Here is a 21,717-nt window from a genome sequence, read left to right on the forward strand (position 1 = left end):
TTCTAAGACGGTATTTTTACAGACAAAGAAATCAGTTTGTATCTCAAACGTAGACATAACAGCTTTTGCTCTGGTTCACATTTTTTTTTTTTCTCATGCTACTCTCTTTAAATCAGTGATTCTTTTGGGCTTCATCATGACCAACTTTATAAATCTGATGACAGCAACGGATTCCCTGGGGGTGGAAAAACACACATGCACACGTTCATAAAACATGACATAAAATTTCAGGTAGTTTGAAGAGCTCCAAGTTAATGCTACTTGCTTTCAATGGGGCTTGGAGCTTTAAAACTCCATATAAATCTCAGAGCAGCCAAGTCACATATTGATCGACTGTCAAGGATCTTCTCCTATTGCTATATGACTGGAGGAGTCCAGTTGCAACCACATGGTTTGTTATCAACACAAGTCAGTGGGAGATCAGAAAGCAATTACAATACCTAGAAACTGGAGCACACAGGCTCATTTTAACTCTTCTGTATACTACTTAGATCTTTTCTCATGACCCCATTCTTTGCCTGTGTCATAAACTCCTCCCCAGACTTTCCCCCAAGGCGGAGCTAATAGGACACGAGTTGTTAAGACTCTTACTATTTATTGATGCAAATGTGGTCTTTTTTGTCCCAATTCATTATCATCATAAGGCGAGGATCCTGTTGTGAGGACAACCTTGCTTCATCTTCAGCTCAACTCACTTTTGGTTTCACAAGAATGTAAACATCCCACAGCTTTCATCTCCATATTTTAACTCTTTTTCTACAAGCTCCGTGCATGTTCATGTGCAATAAACTTTTTCACACATTTTGTTCTCATGCTGAGGAATGTTGGCATTCCTCTCCTCTAATGCACTAAATAGTCCTTCAGATCAACAGAGTCCCCCAAACAGATACAACGGTGCATTAAAGGATTCTGTCACCTAATATTTATTGAGTACTTCTTATGGGCTAGGTCTCCCTTGAGGGTTTCCGGTCTAACGAAAGAGGCAAATGTAGATTTATAAATTACGTACAGTGTGATCATTGCATTAATAGAGGTATCGAACCCAGGAGCTCATAATATGCATGCTGCGGTACCCCTTATCTGATGGGTTGAGTCTTTTCAGTCATTTTTCTGTGAGCATTTGTCGCACCCCTCCTGACTGGGCTTCACGGTGCTGTGGGGATATATACTTGGACGAATTTGAGAAACTTTGACGGCTTAACAAAGATGTACAAAATAAGCTTTAATGGAAGGTAGAAGTGATACATGCCATAAGTATGAAGAAAAACAAAGGGGAAACTAGCATTTATTGAGTACATACTGTGTGTCAGGGATTATTTTAGATACCTTCATTTACACTTTCTAACAGAATGCTCCTACCTGTGTTTAGGCTTAATTAGGCTTTTCTAACTTAATTTACAAATTAAGACTCAGAGATGATAAGCAAATTACCGAAGATCTCCTTGTTTGTAAGACTCACGATATTTCCACTCTATATTGCTAAAAGGACCTTAGGAAATATATCAGAATAATAAAGTGAGACAGAATATACTCATTTAGTTACTGCTCAGTGTTCCAGTTTTCTCTCAACTTCATTTATGTATTTTGCCCTGCCCCTTATGGGTCAGTACATACCCTAGAACATACTTAGGGCTTGTCCCTTACCAGCTTTAACTATCATTAATATTATGGCAATTTCAAAAATAAATCCCTTTGAATGTGGCTCAGCAACTGGCTCCTATCTTTCTCCTGTGATTTCCTCAATCCCTGGTAGCATTAACATTAGAGATAATTAAATTTGCTCCCTTTACAGGATGACTTTCCATGGGCATGCCATCTTTTTTCTAAAGTGTGAACATTTCTTAATAAGACGTAGACGTGGCAGGCACCTTTTCTTATAATTCAAGGCCTTCTAATGTCCTTTTTAACAAAACTACTGACAAAGCCACTCTTAAGTTTCCTTTACTGGATGGGAATTATTACAGCTCAGATCCATTTATCCAGTGTCACACAAGTAGCTGGATATACTCGATAAACGACCCAAATTTTAACCTTCTTACAATTTAACACTTTAAATAAAAGCCAGCAAGCTTCACCTCATTGGAAAATTACTATATGTCTGAAACAATTGGGATATCCATATCTGTCAGACAGCCTTCCTAGGTGTAATGTCTAAAGCAAGACTCATTGAGGTGACTCGCGTTCTCTGCATGGTGTTTACCCAGTAGTCATCACTCATGTTTGTTCATTATGTGTTGGGCTGATGAGCCAACTGCTGTACTCTCAGCTGGGGCTCTAGCCTGTTTAGTTTGGCACTGATTAATGATGTGCCCAGAGTGAGCCATTCTCAGAGCCATCTTAGAAACCCAGTTAGCCAAAGACAAATAGCTGGAACTTGGCCGATGGGAGCACAGGAGGTGTGCTCTTGAGAGAGGGGGAGTCATTTAGAAACATCCGTATGACTTTTATCTTAACTAGGGAAGAGGCAGGTTCTGCGGTAAAAAAAAAAAAAAAAAGTCTTGGGGTGTGGTTTCTTGGTAGGCACCCCGGATTCAGTGTAAGGCATGTTACTGATGTATAATACTTGTACAACTGCATCATTTTTCTGTGCTTTGGGTCTCACCATTTATAAACTTGCTTATGGAGCCTACCTGCTTCCCAGCCACACCTTCAGACAAAAGGCACTTGTATCAGTGAGTATCTTTAGATGTTCCTTTTGAAGATCTTATGCCAAAGAACAAGCATCTATAGCTTTACATTTTCTTTACCAAATGAACTTTACACACACACACACACACACACACACACACACAAAGTTTTAAGGGTAGTGTTTTTCTTGCCTTTGTACCTTATTTTTCCTTCTCATTTCATTCACCTGCTGTACCATGTTGGTTTGACATCCATTTCTTTACTCAAGATTTCTCCTCTTTGCCTCTTTCTGTCCTTTAGGTGGGACAATAAGGAAGAGTTACATTGATCTTGAAGTTATAGAGAAAATGTCTCAGTGCTAATTAGAGTGCTGGCCTTTTAGTGGTATCCCAAAACTGGGCACAGCACCTTATTTTATCCTTTCCAGAACGGACCTTCTCTCCCTATTACTGACAGAAAGCATCTCTGAAGTTCCATTGACAACTCCTGGCCCGAGACTTTAGGAATATTTATTTCCAAAAGATAAATAAACCCCTTTTTAGAGGGCATTTTTCACTAGCCCATCCAAAATGCTCAATTCAAAAGTTACAAGGATGCCCAAATCCACTTTGTGGGAGAAAATACAGAGATGAGAGGATGAGCCCAGAGTTACACAGGAGGCAGGATAAGAAGAAAAATGCAAAGCTAGGTAGGCACTAGGTATCCTGGTTTAGTTATTAATGTTTGACTTTATGACTTTGTTCCTCTGCTCAAAGATCTTAATTTTTCATCACTTCCTGCAAGATACAGTTCAGATTCTCCTACTTGGCAGCTACAGGCATGCATAGTTTGATCCTGACCTGTCCCTCACAGCTTACTTCCTACCCCTCTCCCTAAGTGAATAAGAATAAACAATAACCGTCATGTATGTCTAGTCTCAAAGAAGCTGCTCAACAAACATTCCTTTAATCCTTACACCACACTGCAAGGTCTACACTGTAATCTCCAGTTTACTGGGGATCTGAGGCTTAGGGAGTTTCATAAATTTGCTCCAGGATACATAGATGGTGAAAGTGAGAGAGCCAAGAATCAAACCCAGTTCTGCCTGACTCCAGGGCTTGCTGTTTTCCTTTCACTAAAGCCAAAGTGATCTTGAGCAACTGCCTTTCTATTGGCTTCGAAAGCGCATCCCCCTCACTTCTCTTTTTAGATCTAAATCATACCCATCCTGCAGGACCCCACCCAGAACCTGCCTTGTTCATACAATGCTTCCTAACCACCCCAGCTGGAAGTGATCTTCCCTGCCAGGTAGGAGTCGGGAGCTTTCGGCTCAAATCGCTACTGTGTCACTGTCTAGTGTGTGACTTTGAGTAAGTCACTTAATTCTACCTTGGCATGTGCTGCAACCTGACCTCTATAGTTCTACCCAATCAAAAGTTGTAGAATTGTGAAGTTATATATAATTTCTTATATGTGCTGAGTCCTGTATCTCTCTGCCTACCTCACCCCCATTTCCCACTGGCTAGTACAGTACCCTATGCAGAAGGAGGGGCACAGCAGATAGTACTGTGGAGAGATGCATCTACTCTTCAGTGCTAACTCACTCCCATTTATTTGTTTGTCTCTTTTAAACATTTTTCTTTTTTTTTTTTTTTTTTTTTTTTTTTGCGGTACGCGGGCCTCTCACTGTTGTGGCCTCTCCCGTTGCGGAGCACAGGCTCCGGACGCGCAGGCTCAGCGGCCATGGCTCACGGGCCCAGTCGCTCCGCGGCATGTGGGATCTTCCCGGACCGGGGCGCGAACCCGTGTCCCCTGCATCGGCAGGCGGACTCTCAACCACTGCGCCACCAGGGAAGCCCTGTTTGTCTCTTTTATTCACTTAGTCATCCATTCATTTATTTATTGCTCGGGCTGAATTTTTCTGTAACATCCATGATCCTTCTTGAGATGTCCTAGAAGCCTCACCTCCACTTTTAGACAATATAGTTATTGGTTTGGGAAAAGTTATTGGGCAGTACTTAATGCCTTGAGGGCAAGGACTTTTTATTTTTTATACTCAAAGCAGATAAAACAGAAGGAGAAGTCACTTTGACAATATGAGATCTCAGAAAAAGAAGTTTGGACAAATACCGATAAACACTTTGTAACATTTTCTGTGTCATGGCTCTTTCAGCATCTCATCAATCCTTGTGCACCTGTGCATACCAGCCCATGGTTTCCAACCTGCACAGAAAAATGGATGGCTACCAATTAATTGAAGTCACCAGGTTTCAAGTTTGGTTCCAAAGGACTATCATCTTCTGTACCATCTTCAGTGACACTTGTCCCCTTTTGGTTCTAAAATCTTTGGCTCCTGCAGGTCCTCAAGCATTCCTTCAGGAGACAGTGATTCTGCTTATCCCATCAGCAGACACCACTGGGTAAAACAGATATCATCTTCCTCACCCCTAATCCCCAGACAATTCCTGGACTCTAGCTTTCACCTGTCAGATGTTCGTGCTAATTGAAATTTGAAAAGAAGGGAAAAGGCGATTATGTTCAACATCAGAAGGCCTACAGTTTGAACAAGGAGACCCATGTCTTCCCACTATTTTATCCATTCAACAAATGTGTCAGGCCCTCCTGAGTGTTTGGCACTATTCTTAGGCCCATGACTAAGTCCTTTCCCTGGACAGTACACCATTTCCAAAGGTGTTAGTATTGGCTTCAATTGCCAAGATGGTAAGTGAGATAGAAATACTGTTTAGCTATTGGGCTAAACAACTTTCACAAGGACATAAAACTGAACATAATTTCAGGCCCTGAAAAAATTTGGTCTGGGTCATTGGGACTTTTAAGAAAGTCTAATGCAAAGTTATTGAACAGTCAAATGTGTTAGATAAGGTTAACTATTGCTGACCAACATCAGTTGCTTCAGAGATGATGGGTGGGTGCTCTTGTGAATACCAAATTCAATTGATTGGTAGGGACTGCCTGCAGACAGAGTCCTGGTTCAGCAGGAAATAAAAGTGCCATGATAGATTAGTCATGTCTGCCATTGTCATGGGAGAGAAGAATGATGGTATATATGCCATATAATTGCCATCTATGCTGTTTCCTCCAAAGGACCCATCAGTAAGGGGGGAATCACATGCAGGTGAAAGCATGGCAGACCCAGTGGATTTCTGGAAACTGTGGCAATAGCTGCCTTCATCCAACTGAGAGAGATATAGTGAATGAGCAGAAAGGAAGAGGTATTGAGTGGAAAAAACACAAGAACCATTTCAGATCTTCCTTGGGTGCATTAGCTCCAAACCACCAAATGACTAAGGATTTTGCAGAATCAGGGCACTTGGGGCTGTTTTAATTGTCTGAGCTTTGTGGCCATGGTGGTTGACAGGTTCTCCTTTAAAGATGGCTCACAATTACTTTAGTTTGGGAAGTGCTCTTCTGCCCTGGGACTGTGTAATAACCAGCCACGGAAAAGAAAAGGCCTGGGGATTTATGAGATGTCACAGTTTACAACCATCTGGGAGAAATACAGCAGGATGTTGGTACAGTAGTGTGTTAACCAGAGTTAATCTATCATTGCTACTGTTATAAACACCCTCTTCCCCTCTGCTTAAAACCATCGCACAGATTTGACCCCAGGTCAAGTCAAATTGACCTTCGGTTTACTAGACTGAGGGGGAAATTTCCCAGGTATGAGAAATTTTAAAATCCACTAGTGATAAAAAGAAAAATGAGGTATAGTCTCTTCCTTCAAAGGACTCAGGGTCCTACGGGAAACCAGTAGTGAATACATAATTTCAGTACACTCTGAGAAGTGCAGTCCTTGAAGCGATCGGGCAAGAATAGAAATGTGTTTGTATGCGCAAAAACCAGTAGTGTGCTAAATCATCACTTGGCTTTCCCTGCCCCCAAATTATATTGGTAACTCATACGCATAATAGCGCCTATTGAGGGCCACTGTTATTATGTGTTTATACACCTACTTCCCACTAACTGCCTTTGAGTTCTGCAAGAGTGAGCATTGGATCTGGTTTTTGTGTTGCCAGCACTTCAGCCAGTGATTAGCATGTGTTAGATGCCTGACAAATGTTAGCTGAGCTAATACAGGACTGAACATATACAGCTGACCCTTGAACTACATGGGGGTTAGGACACCAACCCTCTGCACAGTCCAAAATCCATATATGACATACAGTTTGGGCAGTTCCTTCATATCCGTGGCTCCACATCTAAGGATTCAACCAACTCCAAATCATGTAGTGCTGCAGTATTTACTATAGAAAAGAATCCACGGATAAGTGGATCCACAGGGTTCAAACCCATGTTGTTCAATGGTCAACTGTACTTCTAAAGCTTCTAATGCAATACCCAGAATTGACAACTTATTAGAGAAAATTTAGAAAATAAAACATATTTACTCTTAAGGTGTTTGTTGATGATTCAGCTGAATCTATTTGGAAATTAAAAAGCCTACCATAGTGTTCTAAATTTCTCAACAAAGAATGGTCCACTTATAATATCACACTGTAAACTATAGAAACAAACATTCGATATACCATTTTTAAACTGTAAAAACACAAGAAAATACTACATGTTATTTATGGATAAGGCATATGTAGAATTATAAAAATATCTACAGAAAGAATATATCTCTGGCAAGAGGAGAATGAGGAAAGAATGACACCTATGGCATTTTGTGTCTTTAAAAAAGACATCTAAAACAAATACGGCAAAATGTTGACATAAATAAAATTGCCATGGTGGATGATTATCTGCTGTATTATTTTCTGTTTGAAATATTTCATAATTTTAAAGTTTATAATTACTTTTTTTATGAAGTAAGACTACTGAGTGGGAAAAAAAGATCGCACTCTTAATTTGATGCATACTGAAAGGGAAGAGTATTTGGACAAGTGTGGCAAGAACATTCCTTCCCTGTATGTCAGAGTTTAGACCAGTGGGCTCTGCTTAATTTAAGTCCCACTGCATGGCCATCCCCCCTGCCCGGTGTGTGTGCTGAGGAGCATGCACCAACACTTCGGTTTTGGTGGCACTGTCCTTCTAGAGTGACTTGCCAAAGCAGCGATTCCTATGTCCTCTGAGTTCGGGAGCCTTGCCAGACCTTGCCTTTCCCACCCCGTATCCCCTGTGGTCTTGCCTGAGCAGTCTGCTTACGAAAAGTTTATTAAATCTCCCTTCCAGAGGGGCACATTGTCCCCTTTCGTTTGTCGCTGTTGAACAGCTTATGCAAAGTATGCTGGGAGAGCCAAATGTGTGAGGCTTCAGGATTCACCCTCCATGTGAGACAGTAGACAATGCATTTATTTCTTAATGGTGACTAATTTTAGAAGAGTTTGGGGCTGATTTATCTGATATTTTTTCGGTCCATTTTCCGTTTAGTTCATTCATTCACTCTGCGAATATTTTTGAAACTCATACTGGATGCTGGACACACAGAGATGAATTAGGTAAAATCCCACCGTCCACAGAGGTTGAGACACATGGGGGAAGCTCAACACGTGAGCAGACGGTCACCGTTCACTGCTTTTCTTCACACCTTACCCATGAATGAGTGAAGAAGGGCAGTGAATGGATCTCAGATTTGTTGGTAAACAGCCCATCATGTTTAAAGGGGTATCTGTGGATGCCATTTATCCATGAACAGACCAAGGAAATTGCTTATCATTTAGTACCGTGTATTTGGGCATCATCATTGTGGAACTTAAAAAAGAAAACTCCTTTCACGCTCAGTTACTTCTTCAATAAAATTCCTCCCCTGCTTTTGGGGAGCTCCTAGGAGCGGCAGTCCAGCCCCTACCCCCCACCGTGGTCAGCCAGGGTACCGTAGAGCACAGCACCTCAGTAGCAACTCTAGTTTGGGAGACTGGCCCGTTGGGAAGGTCATTCTTTGTAACTTTCAGAAGATTTGCCTAAGTCTTTGCTTTCAACACTTGAGCTTGACAAAGTATGGCTAAGTTTGGTAAACGAGTGTTAGAAAACCAACAGTAGCAGAATTATTAAAAATTTGTAGCCATTTTCCCCCAAAGCTATTGGAAGAGACTATTTCAACCTTCTTTGCCAGAAAACCAGCCCCGTTGGTTTCTGCCTTTCTCACCATTCATGGTCCCATATTTTGACTGACTTGCTTGACATATTGTTTATTCAAAGCTGTGGATTAAATGCCACCCACTAATATGATTGGTGTGGACTTTACTTGCCTGAGACCAGCATCCTCAGACACTGGTGAAAATAGCTTCCTGCTGTCCAACAGAGCCTTCAGTCAGCTAACCTGCAAATCTAGCCTGATTGCTGTATTAATTTGACTCCCCATTTCAGTGGGGAAAGGAAGCTTGGTCACACGACTGTTTGCCTCTTGATCTCTCTCCCCTCAAGGGCAGGATACAGAGGGAAGGCAGTGATCCCAAACGTCACCTTTTCTGTTTCCTCTTTTGAGCTGGCTTCCTGTGGTTGCTGTAGAAAGTGAGAAGGATGTTTTTTCCACATCCTTTGTTCTTCAACAAACCCAGCACTAATTGATTTTAAGACTAATTGCTGGTTGAAAGGTTTACTTCTTTTACTGGCTATAAACATGCCTGAAACCTTAAATTAAAATGCCTTCTTGTGAGGAGGAGGGCAGCTCTTAGTGTCTTAGACTTTGGAACGTGAAATCACCCAGATAGCACCTGCGCGGAATCGCAGGTCAGGCATTGTGTAATGAGTTATTTGGGGGGCTAATGGCAAAGCCCTCGGAGCTCTCAGTTTGGATTATGATCAGTTTCTCAGGATGCTTGAAGCTGCCTAAGCATCACTGCCCCCGCCATCTGATTCCCACTTTATTTGTAGCTAAAACCAGGGGACGTTCTCAGCAAGCAAACAGCAGTACCAAGCAGCTAGCTCCCTTTCTAACTGCTCCGGTGCCATCTGCTTTGCTCTCCGGGTGAGTCTGAAAAGTCATCTTCTATACTCTCTCTAATAATAATCCTCCGTCAGGTTCCCCAGGCCCGTCTGGACCACAGGCTTGCCCGCTCAGGGTCGGCACTCGGGCTACTGCCCTGTATCCGGAAACCCTGATGCTGATTGCTGCCCAGGGGATTGTGGGTTTACTGGGGAGACGGTGGCTGCCCTTGCTAAAGAAAGCCCTTAGGTGGCACCTGAGCCAGGTAGGCAGATGCTCTCACCACAGTGGCTGTGGCTGCCTCGGTGAGAAGCAGCCCACCGAGTGGAGGTGGCTTCTAAGAGCCCTAGCGGGCTCAGAGCAGACACTCTCTCCTGACCATCTCTGTGACTTCCCAGGTGAGAGCACTCATCTTGTCCCCACTGTAGCTGGTACCTGAAGGCCACCCCTTGGGGGAACTGAGGGCAGCGACAAGCTGAGGTCTGGGCTCCTCATCTGTAAGTTACATTTTTGTAACTTACATTTCTGAGGGAAGGTTGCATGTCCCTTTCTCTTTTCCTAGGAATGGCAACCATCATAGCTCCTTCCTACCTTCTTAGGCCTCCTCATTTAGACCAGTAGCCCTCAACCCCAGCTGCACATTAATACCCGCTGGGTGGCTTTGTAGAGCATGACCAGTGTCTGGAACCCATTCCAGACCAGATGAATCAGAATCTCTGGGGGTGAGGCCAGGCAAAGGTACGTTTTGAATTTTGTTGTAGACTGAGGGTTGGGAATTACTGATTTTGAGGCTATTTCTTTCTTTTAATCATTTGTCAAGTCCATCAGTCATAAATTAAACAGGCATTTTGTCAGTTACTATGTGATCGGATCCTGCAGACTCTGGATATGCAAGAGTAACCAAGGACACAGCCCATGACATTATGGGACAGTCCTACGATGGGAGAATATGTGGTCCTACATCGCCTTTAGGGGGAGGGCTGCAGGTCAGAAATGGATTTCTAGAATTGAAGAAAGAGCAAGTATTAGAAAGGAGGGCATTAGTCACAGGTGGAAGGAAGAGCACAAATGAAGGCACGGGGTGAAGCTCAAGGCACTGAGAGGATCTCAGTGCGGCTAGGTCATGGGGTCTGAAGGGTGGTTCCAAGTAGGAGGCATCGGTTGGGGGGGTGGGAGTGGAAGGTAACCTCGAGGGCCCATGTGGTCACACTAGAGGAGCTGGTCTTCACCCACAGGCAGTGCTGAACCAAGCAAATGATGTGATCAGATTTGCATTTGGGAAATAATCTGGCCTCTGTGAGGAGGGGCTGGAAGGGGTAAAGTTGAAGTCAGAGGTTGTTGGGTAAACATGGACAGGTAGTGGGGCAGGGGTCCAGGGACGAGTCAGTGAGAATGACGTGAAGTAGAGGAAGGGACAGATATTCAAGAGGTGAGTGAACATCACACCACTCCTGAAAACTATAATCCTCAGAGCAAAGTTCCCAACTTTCATGAACATTCAGGTTCCTAAGCCCAGGTAGTTCCATTATTTTGATCATTGCTACCTAGTTTTTCATCACTCACCAAAGACATAATGTAACCCAGAGTTGCATTACGGGCACAGTACAGATACGTGGCGTCCCGAGAACAGGCCTTGGCTATAAGCAGTTTGCATTCCAGACTCTAACTTGGGAGAAGTGAAACCAATGGACAGTCCCAGTCTACAGCGAACTGTTCTTATTCTCAGCTCTTGGGTACAAATCTTGGCTCTTAACGTGATGCATAACAAGCCTAGTATTTGCTGGGTTCGGAAATGCCATCTTAGGAACAGTCATGGTGACCTCACTGCCCGCGTCACACACAGCACTGGCCTTTCGCCCAGAATTAGGTCATCATCAACCCCTCAGAGGGATTCCCACAGGAGCTTAGACCTCAGAGAGCTTTTAAGACCCACTGGAGCAACAGCAACAAGGAGAAGTTAAATAGCTTGCTGATTCTTATGATTACTGCATGCCAGGATTAGATCACATCCTCTGTGAAGTGCAGAGGCACTTTTTTGCCTTTATTAATGAACAAACTATTTCAAATTCATCTGGTATAATTGAGGACATATGATGAGGTCGAGGATGAGCTGGAGGTTGCACACCAACTGAGCTGACCCTCTGTGATTTCAGAACAGTTTCTGTTCATTTACATTCAGCCGACCCCAAGGGGCCCTGGAGAGCCAGACCCGTCAGCAGGGGACTGCACTGGTCAAACCCCAGTGGGAGGATTGGCAGGAGGATGCAAAAGTGGGCCAAAGTATCTTCCAGTCCCTGAAACCATTCAGGGGGAGAGTTGAGAACACTGTTTAAAAAACCAACTCTTTAATCTGTCCGAATCAATTGTACTCAATGCAACATAAATATAATCTTGAATTGCCCTGCACATGTTAGGAACCCCCCCGGGTGGTCATGAGGTTGTTTGCATGCTGCAAGGAAGATTTTTTTCCTTTGGAGAAGCCGTCTTTAGGACTGTGATTCACAGGAAGCCTCTTAATGATGGGTATAATGTATTGAGGTCAATGCTGTGCATCTTCTAATCCTAACTAAAGATATTCACCTCCACTTTATAGACAAGGAAACAGATTCAGAGAAGCTGGAGCAATTTGCCAAGCTAAGTGAGTGACCGAGGCAGACTTTGAAATGAGCGCTGCCTGACTCTAAAACCAGGCATTTTTCTTCCATGCCAGGGCTTGGTAAACAACCACCTGCAGGCCAAGCCCAGCCCACCACCTGTCTTGTCAAATCAGGTTTCACTGGGACACAGCCACGTTCATCATTACTTATATCTGTGGCCACTTTCACGGCACCACAGCAGAGCTGATTAGTTACTACAGACACTATATGGTCCACAAAGCCTAAAATATTTATTACTTGGCCCTTAAGAGAAGTTTGCCAACCTCTGCTCTATGCCAAACTGCCCCAAAATAAATACAGAAAATTTAAATGCTGCTCCCTGGGCCCAGAAAGCATTTTTATTTTTCTCTTTTGTTCAAGTGTCAATACACTTGACACTACACAGCACAAACTCTCGTTTGCGTGGACTGGCTTAGGCAGTTTCCAGTTGTCCTAATTTTAAAGACCTCTGGAGGGTGGAGGGGAAAATCGACAGCCTACATCTGGGTCAATAATTGTCCCTGCCAGGTAAGTCACCAGTTTTTACCCTAACTTCTCGAACTTTTTCTGGGCAAGGCCACTTCTCCCCATGTTCTAACCTTGGAGAGTAGCCCCCCAAAGTGATCCCAGTCTCCAGGAAGGTATCCTGCCTACACATGAGTACTTGGGGTCTTCCTTCCCCAAGACCCCTCTTCAGGCTGACTCCCTCCAATCTTTTGGTCCTTGTGAGCCTTCTGTCATTTTGTTTTGTGTAAAGAACATTCTTGGGAATAAAACTGATCCAGTCCTGAAGCCCAGTGATGAGAACTGTCCCCCATGAGTCATTTTAATGCTGGACTGCGTTGGCATCTGTCTTCTCCAAGACAGCCTTTTCTCTCCATTATGAAGATAAATCCGTTTAATGGGCACCGCGGATTGGGGAAATTGCACTTTTTTGTAAGCCCTGACCCTCCTTTAGTGGTGTACTGCTGTGGCTTCTTCAGAAACCCTCCGCTCGGCTTCAGATCAGCCCCTTCCAGCTCAGCTCTGGAAGGAAGCCCAGAATGACCTCTGGAACCCTACGACACCATCTCAAAGCCACAAACATTATTCTTTAGGCTGTATAAAAGTGCTCTTTGAAAACCCTGTTGACAGTCTTACAGTTCTGTTAAGGATGCATTTGTTTAATTCTACAGATGAAAGGTAGGAGCCTGAGAATCTTTGATAGTGAACATATGAATCATTACAGTCTGGAAGATACTTGCTAAGTACCATGGGCCACAATACAAATAAGAAACGGTGCCTCCTCTCCAGGGATTTACAATCTAGATGGGGTGAAAGGTACACCAATCACTAACTTAACTGCTTTACAGTGATATGACAAGAATTGCTACAGAGGCCATACTGAAGGCTCAGAAGTGGTGCTGGATGTCTGCTGAGATCAGAGGTTCTCACACTTGAGGGTGCATCGGAATCACCCAGAGCAGCTGTTGAAACACTGATTCCTACGCCCACTCCTAGAGTTTCTCATTTAGTGGGTCTGAGGTGGGCCGAGAAGTTGAATTTCTAGCAAGTTCCCAGGTGATACAGATGTGGTCTGGGAATATTTTTATAGGAGAAACCTCTGACATAATTTCATTACCAGATGGTAAGAGAACTCACATTTGTTGTGATTCTAGTATGTTCCATTTAATGTATCAGGTACGTTGCTTGTAATATCTTGAATGGATTTTTCAACAACCCTGTGAACTCTGTACTATGCTTACATAGTAGCATGCATAGTAGTATTCATGCTACTATGTCAGTGCTTCCACTTTGCGTGAGCAAACTAAGACTTGAGAAGGGGAACTCACGTTTGCTGAATATCTACAATGTACCTTAAAGGGTGTTAGGCTTCATCTCATTAACAATTACCTGATGAATCCCAAATGATTCGTTCTCCCAGTTTATAGATGATGCAGATGAGTCTGGGAGGGATTGAGTGTCTTGAGGAAGTCTGCAGCCTGGCTTCAAAATTGTGTGCGCTGAGCTCTAAAGGCTGTGAAACTATCCTGAAACCAGTACCCAACTGTTTGCTGAAAACTGCCAACGTGGGCTCCAAAAGCATATTTTCTTTAATACCTGAGTCGTGCACTGCCTACCTTCTGCCTTTGCTCTTACCGGTCCCTCTGCCTGGATTCCCCTTTCCTCTTCCTTCCCCTCGTAACTCCCATTCATCCTTCAAGTCCCAGCGACAATTTTGTCTCAGCCATGTAGACTTTGCTGACATCCCTCCTTTCCCCAGCTGGACCAGGAATAAAGATTCCTTCGCATGTGTCCCAACATACTTTATATTATTGAATCCAATCATACCTCCCCAAATCCTCTGGTGATTTATCATTAGTAACAGAAGAAACAATCCACGGTTTTCATCTTAACCAGCAAAGCCATCCACCATCTGCCCAGCCTTACCTTGCAGCCCCACCTCATTTGTCCAACTAAACGAAACCACTAGCCACTCTTCCCCACCCAGAGCTGTACTCTCCTTCCGAGCCTTGGCTCATGCAGTTTCTCCCACCAAGACTGGCTCCTTCCCTGCACCTCTTTGTGTCCACATCTTGCTTCTCCTTAAGCCAAAGTCCCCGTGCTGTACCCTCAGCCCGCTGGCCCTTGAGAGGGGCTCAGTAAGTATTGGGGGGATAAACATCTTGCCCTTGCTCCACTGTGACGTCACTTCCTCTCTTGGGGGAGGCAAGTATGTGCATGTCTTTCACTCTCCCAGACCGAGAGGGAGTTCGTTCAGCACAAGCGCTCACTCACAGGGCCTTGTACATTGTAGGTGCTCAAAAACAGTTGTTGAATGAATGGATGAACGCTACTGGATAAAGTTGTGGCTCTAAAGGCAGGGTCAAAGAGGTGACGAGACCACAAGCATATGGAGGCTCAGTGGGTCAGGAGCACATTTCAGTTAACAACAATGCAACCAGAGCATACAGTTAGCCCAACAGCATGCTCGATTCTATTCAGGGATCCCCGGCTCTTACACCTTTAATCCACTCTAAGGAGCCAAAAGGTTTTTCTCCATTTGAAGTACAAGTGTCTTGTGAGACCCCCCACTTCTTTTGTATTTAACATGTGACATTATTACAGCAAACATGAGCTGGGAAAACTCCAGAAACGCATGGCTCAGACCGCAGGCATGCTTCGGGCCTTGATTAAATAATGTCAATACCACATTCAGATTCTAAGAGTATGTTTTCTTTGAAAACATACTGTAGCAAAGCACATGTTGTAATTAAGAAGTTTTAAGTTCATTGATTTACTGATGCCTCTGCAGCACCATCTGTGGGTTTTTCAAACAGTGATTAAAGGTCTGATAATTTCCAAAGAGGACAGAGTTAAGGATGGTGATTGTGAGAGTCTTGATTTAAATCGCACACATAGAGCATTAACAGAGACGTTATACCATCAATTCTAATCCTTGTAGAAGCTACTTTGCAAAGGAATAGAAGACTAGTTGACTTATCTGACTATTCTGTCCCTTCTTAAAAAAACAATGACATCTATCGTGGGGGTCACTGTGCTTGGCACACGGAGTGACCATAGTACAATGGTCAATGGCCAGTGCCAAGCAAAACTGTGAAGTAGGCAAAACCAGTCTTTGGCTGCTGTTTTATGCTATATACCTACCACTTGCATCCCTTTCCCTAGGGCCAGGGCCCTCTAGATCTCGTCTCCCTTATCAACCTACCCTTAGAAAATGGGCTATATTTTCTTCACATTGAAGTGTAAATGATTGCTGGGCATTTAAAGGATTGTTCCACTTATGGATGCTTACATCTAGCAGGGATCGAAGTCTTAAGCTAGAGAAATGAAACTCTAACTGGATTTTAAGCATAAGATATAAGTAGGAGCTGCAAAGTTTCCCATACTTACATAGGGGATTATCATCATTTCCATGCAAAGGTACAACCATGAGCATATAAATGAATATGATTTTTTAAGTTATTTCTTACCAAAGCAGCTTTGTTGTTTCTATCCAGCTTCCTTCTCCTATTTTTTCTCCAATCTGGGCAACCTCAGCCCCATAAGCTGGTACTCCTGCATACTTCATTGCATGTATTTGTTGAGATCTTTGGTTGAAAGTGACAAGAATCCCATTCAAACCATTTTAAGAAAAGAAAAAGGCCTATGTAACCAAACCAGCAAATGTCAGGGTTGAACTGACTTTGTGGTTGAATATGGCGTCACCGTTATTAACACATTTTTTCACACACACACACACACACGCACACACACACTTTCTTCTGTCTGATTCTACTGGAATTGGTCTCATTATCTTCCACTTTCCCGTATATTAAGGGACAGTCTTACAGGTCTCAGTTTGAGGGGAAAAGAGCATGTTCAGCTCTGCCTCAAGTCAAGTCAGGAAAGTCTGGAGAAGGATGCTGATTGGTCAGTTCATGTCACATGCCCACTTACTAGCATGATCATTGTGTCTAGTCACATGTAGTCTGGTGACTGTCATCTCTGACACCCCTTAAGAAACACATGAAGAAGGGGAATCACCTGGCCCTCTGGGCTTCTGTCTTCTTATCTATAAAACAAGGGAAGTGGAGATAGCTCTAAAACTCTCTCAGCATTAACCTGATTCTATTTTAAAATCTCTTCTTCATTTTTTGCATTCAAATGGCTATATCTTTGTCTCTTTTACATGTCTTACCTCCCACCAGAAGGTCAAATAACATTAGGAGAAGACAGTTACCTCCTTGGCTCAACTCAGAGTTTCTCTAAATGAGGAAAGGGGCAGCTCCTGTGGTGCCCCTCACACGAAACTGCAAAGTGTTATAATTCAGCCTGGACCAAATTCAGCCACCATTTATACTGCATGATATGAGACGGTAACAATTTCAAAATTTGTGAAGCATCCCAGATTTAGCATTTTGCCTGAGTAAATAAAGAAGCAGATCAGGTGGAAGGTCAACTGGAAATTTAGCGTTTTGCCTGAGTAAATAAAGAAGCAGATCAGGTGGAGGGTCAACTGGAAATTTTCCTCTCTGCCGTTACGCTGGGGGCATGAAACAATGTTTATGTAACTGGTTCCAATTCAGATACAGCCCAGGTTCCAAGTGGCTAAGATGTGGTCATTTCCATATTATTTACCTATTTCCACACCACCGAACAGCCATTCTTTCTGCAAAATCCATGTGATGTCTTCTTCTCTGAAATACCTTCCCCCGCTGCCAGCAGCGTTCATCACTCCACCTGCTCTGTCTTGTCCACACTTCTGCTTTCATGATCTTTGTCCATCCTGGCTCTCTTATTAGACCCTTCGTTCACATTAAGGCAAGGGCCTTAATGTCCCTTATACTGTCCACCCAGTATAGACACATGGTAAACACTCAGCAACGTTTGCTGTGTTGACATCACAAATAATGCTTCTCAAGCAATTTTTTGTTAGTAGCTTCTATCAATACAGTCTGATTTATAGTAAGCTAATAACCAGTTGAGTTATACTGAAGAGAGCAACCCAGCCATGGCCCTAGAAACTCCCATGAGTCAGTGGTCTGGAAGACAGTTGCCTTCATGCCTTTATATCACTGTTGTCACCAGCAACGTCTTCTTCACAGGGCAAGCATGGCACGCAGGTCCTCTGAGAATAGTGGTGCCTACTGGATAAAGCAGATCCATAAGTGGATGATACAGATCTGTTATCCTTCACTGTTTCGTCTGAAGTTTCCTGAGATCCCTGCCATTAGATTTATTTCTAATCTATTTTTAATTTCTAATAAAATATTGCTTCCCAGATAGCCCCTATTAAAATGCAAATAGGTTACCTAGTAGAGAGTATTCTTACTGTGAACCTGGATTCCTAAAGGTCAGAAGCATATAAGGAAAAATGAGGGTTGATATCACTTGAAAATAGATAGACCTGTTTGTCTCCCGGCCACCTATGACTCATCTTACCCTCGGTTCAGCCATGTTCAGTTGACTAAAGGAAAATGCAGTCGACATGGGATTCCTGGTTGCACGAGGACACTGCAAGCAATGTGTATGCAGATGACTAAAGAGTGAGGATATGGGGTATCCCTGAGCTGAGGGGACTCATGGGCTTGTGGGTTCCCCTGATGCTCAGGTTTTTCTGAAGGCATATTGGGTTTTGCTACCAAGGAGGACTGACTTTCTTGTTCAGCCTCCCGATGTCTGTAGACCCCAGCAGATCACTGGACAGGTCCTCACATGATAGGACCGCTATAGGAGAGACACACACTTGGAGAAAGCAACCTGCACCATCAGAGAGGGGGCAGCACCATTAAACAGAGCTCAGCAAGTACAAGGAGCTGTCCCATGTTTGGAGGATCTTTCAGCTGTCTGATATGTCCCAAGGTAGTGAGATTTTTCCCATCACCTGGCCATCAGGCAGGTTTGAAAGTTCTGGATTGCCACAGTCTTTTCCATGCTGTAAAACTGTTACTTCTATTACAATAACATTTCATGAAAGTGACATTTTGGTGGGACTAGTCAGTGAACAATTACTGAAGTATCCACGATGCGTGAATTGTTGAATGAACAACTGATTAGAAGCCGTAGGAGCATACTGAGATCACATTTATAGTGACAGGAGAGGTACCCCAGGGCTGTTCAACACTCAATGTTTGCTCTGTCCACCATAAGGGTATCTTAGAATTCAACTAGATATCTATGACCTTGGACAAGTTCTCAATCCTTCTCAGTCTCCATTTTCTTACCTTTTTAAAAAATTTTGTATTTTATATTGGAGTATAGCTGATTTACAGTGTTGTGTTGGTTTCAGGTGTACAGCAAAGTGATATAGTTATGCATAGTCATATATCTATTCTTTTTCAGATCCTTTTCCCACAGAGCACTGAGTCCATTTTTCTTATCTTTAAAATAGTGTTTAAAAACACCTACGCTGGGCTTCCCTGGTGGCGCAGTGGTTGCGCGTCCGCCTGCCGATGCAGGGGAACCGGGTTCGCGCCCCGGTCTGGGAGGATCCCACGTGCCGCGGAGCGGCTGGGCCCGTGAGCCATGGCCGCTGAGCCTGCGCGTCCGGAGCCTGTGCTCCGCAACGGGAGAGGCCACAACAGAGGGAGGCCCGCATAGCACACACACACACACAAAAAAACACCTACGCTACTGTATTGGAAAGAGGATTAAATGAGGTGATGAACAGCAAAGTGCCTGGCACAGAACCTAGCACATAGTTGAGGTGCATTTGTGATTTTTTCTTATTTGTAAGTTGCAAACGACCCAAAAATGGTGGTATGGGGGGCAGTATAATACAGTGTTTACAGTCCTAAGTTCAAATCTCAGCTCACTCACCTACCAATCAGCTGTATGATTTTGAACTAGTTAACTTAAGGTTTTGAAGCTTCAGTTTCTTCATATGGAAATGTAAAAGATGATAATATCTACCTCATGGATTTAAGTAGCTTAAGAGAAGGAATATATATAAAGCACCTTCCATAGTATCTGGCACTTAGTAGGTACGTTATCGAGGGTAACAATTGTTGTTCTCACCTGTAATGTAAGATTAAAAAAAGAAGCAGCAAGACTACAGTCTCTTGGATGCCTCTGTGTGTTTTCTGGTCTTTTCCTGCTCTAGATATTCTGATGAAGATGAATCCACATTAATAGAGGCAATGGTTAATTGCCTCCTTGTGGGCTGGACCTGTCCTAAAGCAGAAAATTACCATATTCTTCTTTCTTGAGGTTTCCAATGGGATATGTCTATTCTAATTCAGTAGACCTCTTTTTTTAGTGCTTGGCTCAAAGAGGCAATACCACATGCACATTTCCAAATACATCATTTGTATGAACACTCAGGCCTTAACTACATGGGGAAAGCAATCCAGGAGGGGCGGGTGTGGGTATTATTTCACATTCACTTGAACTGGTGCCAACCAAACTTCCACAGTTAATTGTGTCTCAGCGATTTTCTCCTGGAAAAAAAATAATGATTATGCAGACTTCTAGCTGTTGCTTGGACTTCTTTCGTTCTTGAATTTGCATTGTTTACAGTCACATAATATATCAAGCAAATGAATATGCATATATCCTCCCACCCTAAGTCTCCCGCGGTCCCCCCCCCCATTTCATAGTTAGTCAATCCACCTCCTTTCTTGCGGTTCCAGCGGTACAGGAGAAAATAGAAGCTGTACATCATGGTGGTTGACTCTTTGAAAAAGCACTCTTGAAGTTAGGGCTGGGAGTGCAAACTAAAGGGATCAGTGGGTAGGGAACCATTATCTGTGGAAGACTTTTCTGAATGGGTAAGGTCAATCCCCAGGAAAATTATGGTCTTCCTTTACTCTCACAGGTAATGCAGGTGGTGAAGGAGCAGGTTATGAGAGCTCTTACAACCAAGCCTAGCTCCCTGGACCAGTTCAAGAGCAAACTGCAGAACCTGAGCTACACCGAGATCCTGAAAATCCGCCAGTCTGAGAGGATGAACCAGGAAGATTTCCAGTCTCGCCCGATTTTGTAAGTTACCCCTGCCCTCTACCTTCTCAAAGGCTCTGACGCACCATTTCTAGAGTGAAAGCTTATCACGCAGCTGGGCTGTATTGTGAGCTCTTTATGGAAGGCCAACAAAAGAGCTCTACTCAGTTCCTGAAGTCTCAGCAACTCCTTGAGAAAAACTGGGCAGGGGTGGGCTAGGAGGAGATGGGCACAGGTGCTGGCAGGTGGATCTAAACCAAGAAGTGACCCAGTTACTGACGAGTCCTCTAAGAATTTGCAGCTGAAAAGTTTGAAACCTTTTGTAATACTTGGGACAATTTTGTTTTGCCCATGAAGCTATATTCTATGTAGGTACCCTTGAGTGGCAAGATGTTCTGCCCCAGCCAGAGTGAGACCTACCAATAATTAAAGCAATATGAACATTGAAGTATCATGAGTAGGAGGGAGGGAGAGCCAGCTTGAGAGGAAGAGAGAGACCCACTTTCTCCCTGCCCCATTGGCTCAGTTTTGAGTCAGAACGTCTCATATGGCTTTTGTGACTATCAACCCACAGGCCTAAGGTGGAGAATCAAGGGGCCCCTTTCTATAGGACTTTGTATCAGATGCACTTGCAACGGTTGTGTAATTTCATGAATTTCCATCTTTAAGATGTTCTGAACCTTGAACAGGAGCACTGTTTTAGATTATTTTGTTTGCTTTATCTTTCTTAGTATTGGCCTCTTTATCTTCCCTTGTTCTTTTCTAAGAGCTGGGTCAGCACTGTTACCTTTATAATTTACAGGGAAGGGAATAGGAAACAGGGTTGGGGGTAAGGAAAGTGTTTGACATTTATTCTTATTGTTCCCTCGGAAGACTGGACACAACTTCTTCTGAGCTTTCGATGAAGTCATCTTACATCATAGGTGTCATGAAGTTCATCTTAAACCTTTCTCTCTAATTCTTTTTATTTTAACATCTTTATTGGAGTATAATTGCTTTATAATGGTGTGTTAGTTTCTGCTTTATAACAAAGTGAATCAGTTATACATATACACATGTTCCCATATCTCTTCCCTCTTGCGTCTCCCTCCCTCCCACCCTCCCTATCCCACCCCTCTAGGTGGTCACAAAGCACCAAGCTGATCTCCCTGTGCTATGCGGCTGCTT

General features: G+C 43.4%; 1 protein-coding gene across 18 annotated transcripts in view; it reads left to right on the forward strand.

Moving 5' to 3' along the window:
* The window catches only part of ELMO1 (engulfment and cell motility 1), a 557,053-nt gene that overhangs the window by 491,495 nt on the left and 43,841 nt on the right, over positions 1-21,717 (forward strand). For all 18 annotated transcript variants that reach the window (XR_008617342.1, XM_055084916.1, XM_024131642.3 and 15 more), the window contains one exon: positions 20,429-20,592. Coding sequence is in view for 17 of the 18 variants with exons in the window: in XM_055084916.1 (XP_054940891.1) it covers positions 20,429-20,592 (164 nt within the window). In the remaining variant the exon portion in view is untranslated. The remainder of the gene's footprint in view (positions 1-20,428; positions 20,593-21,717) is intronic.

Source organism: Physeter macrocephalus, chromosome 5 (assembly GCF_002837175.3).
Source record: "Physeter macrocephalus isolate SW-GA chromosome 5, ASM283717v5, whole genome shotgun sequence".
NCBI classification, from domain to species: domain Eukaryota; kingdom Metazoa; phylum Chordata; class Mammalia; order Artiodactyla; family Physeteridae; genus Physeter; species Physeter macrocephalus.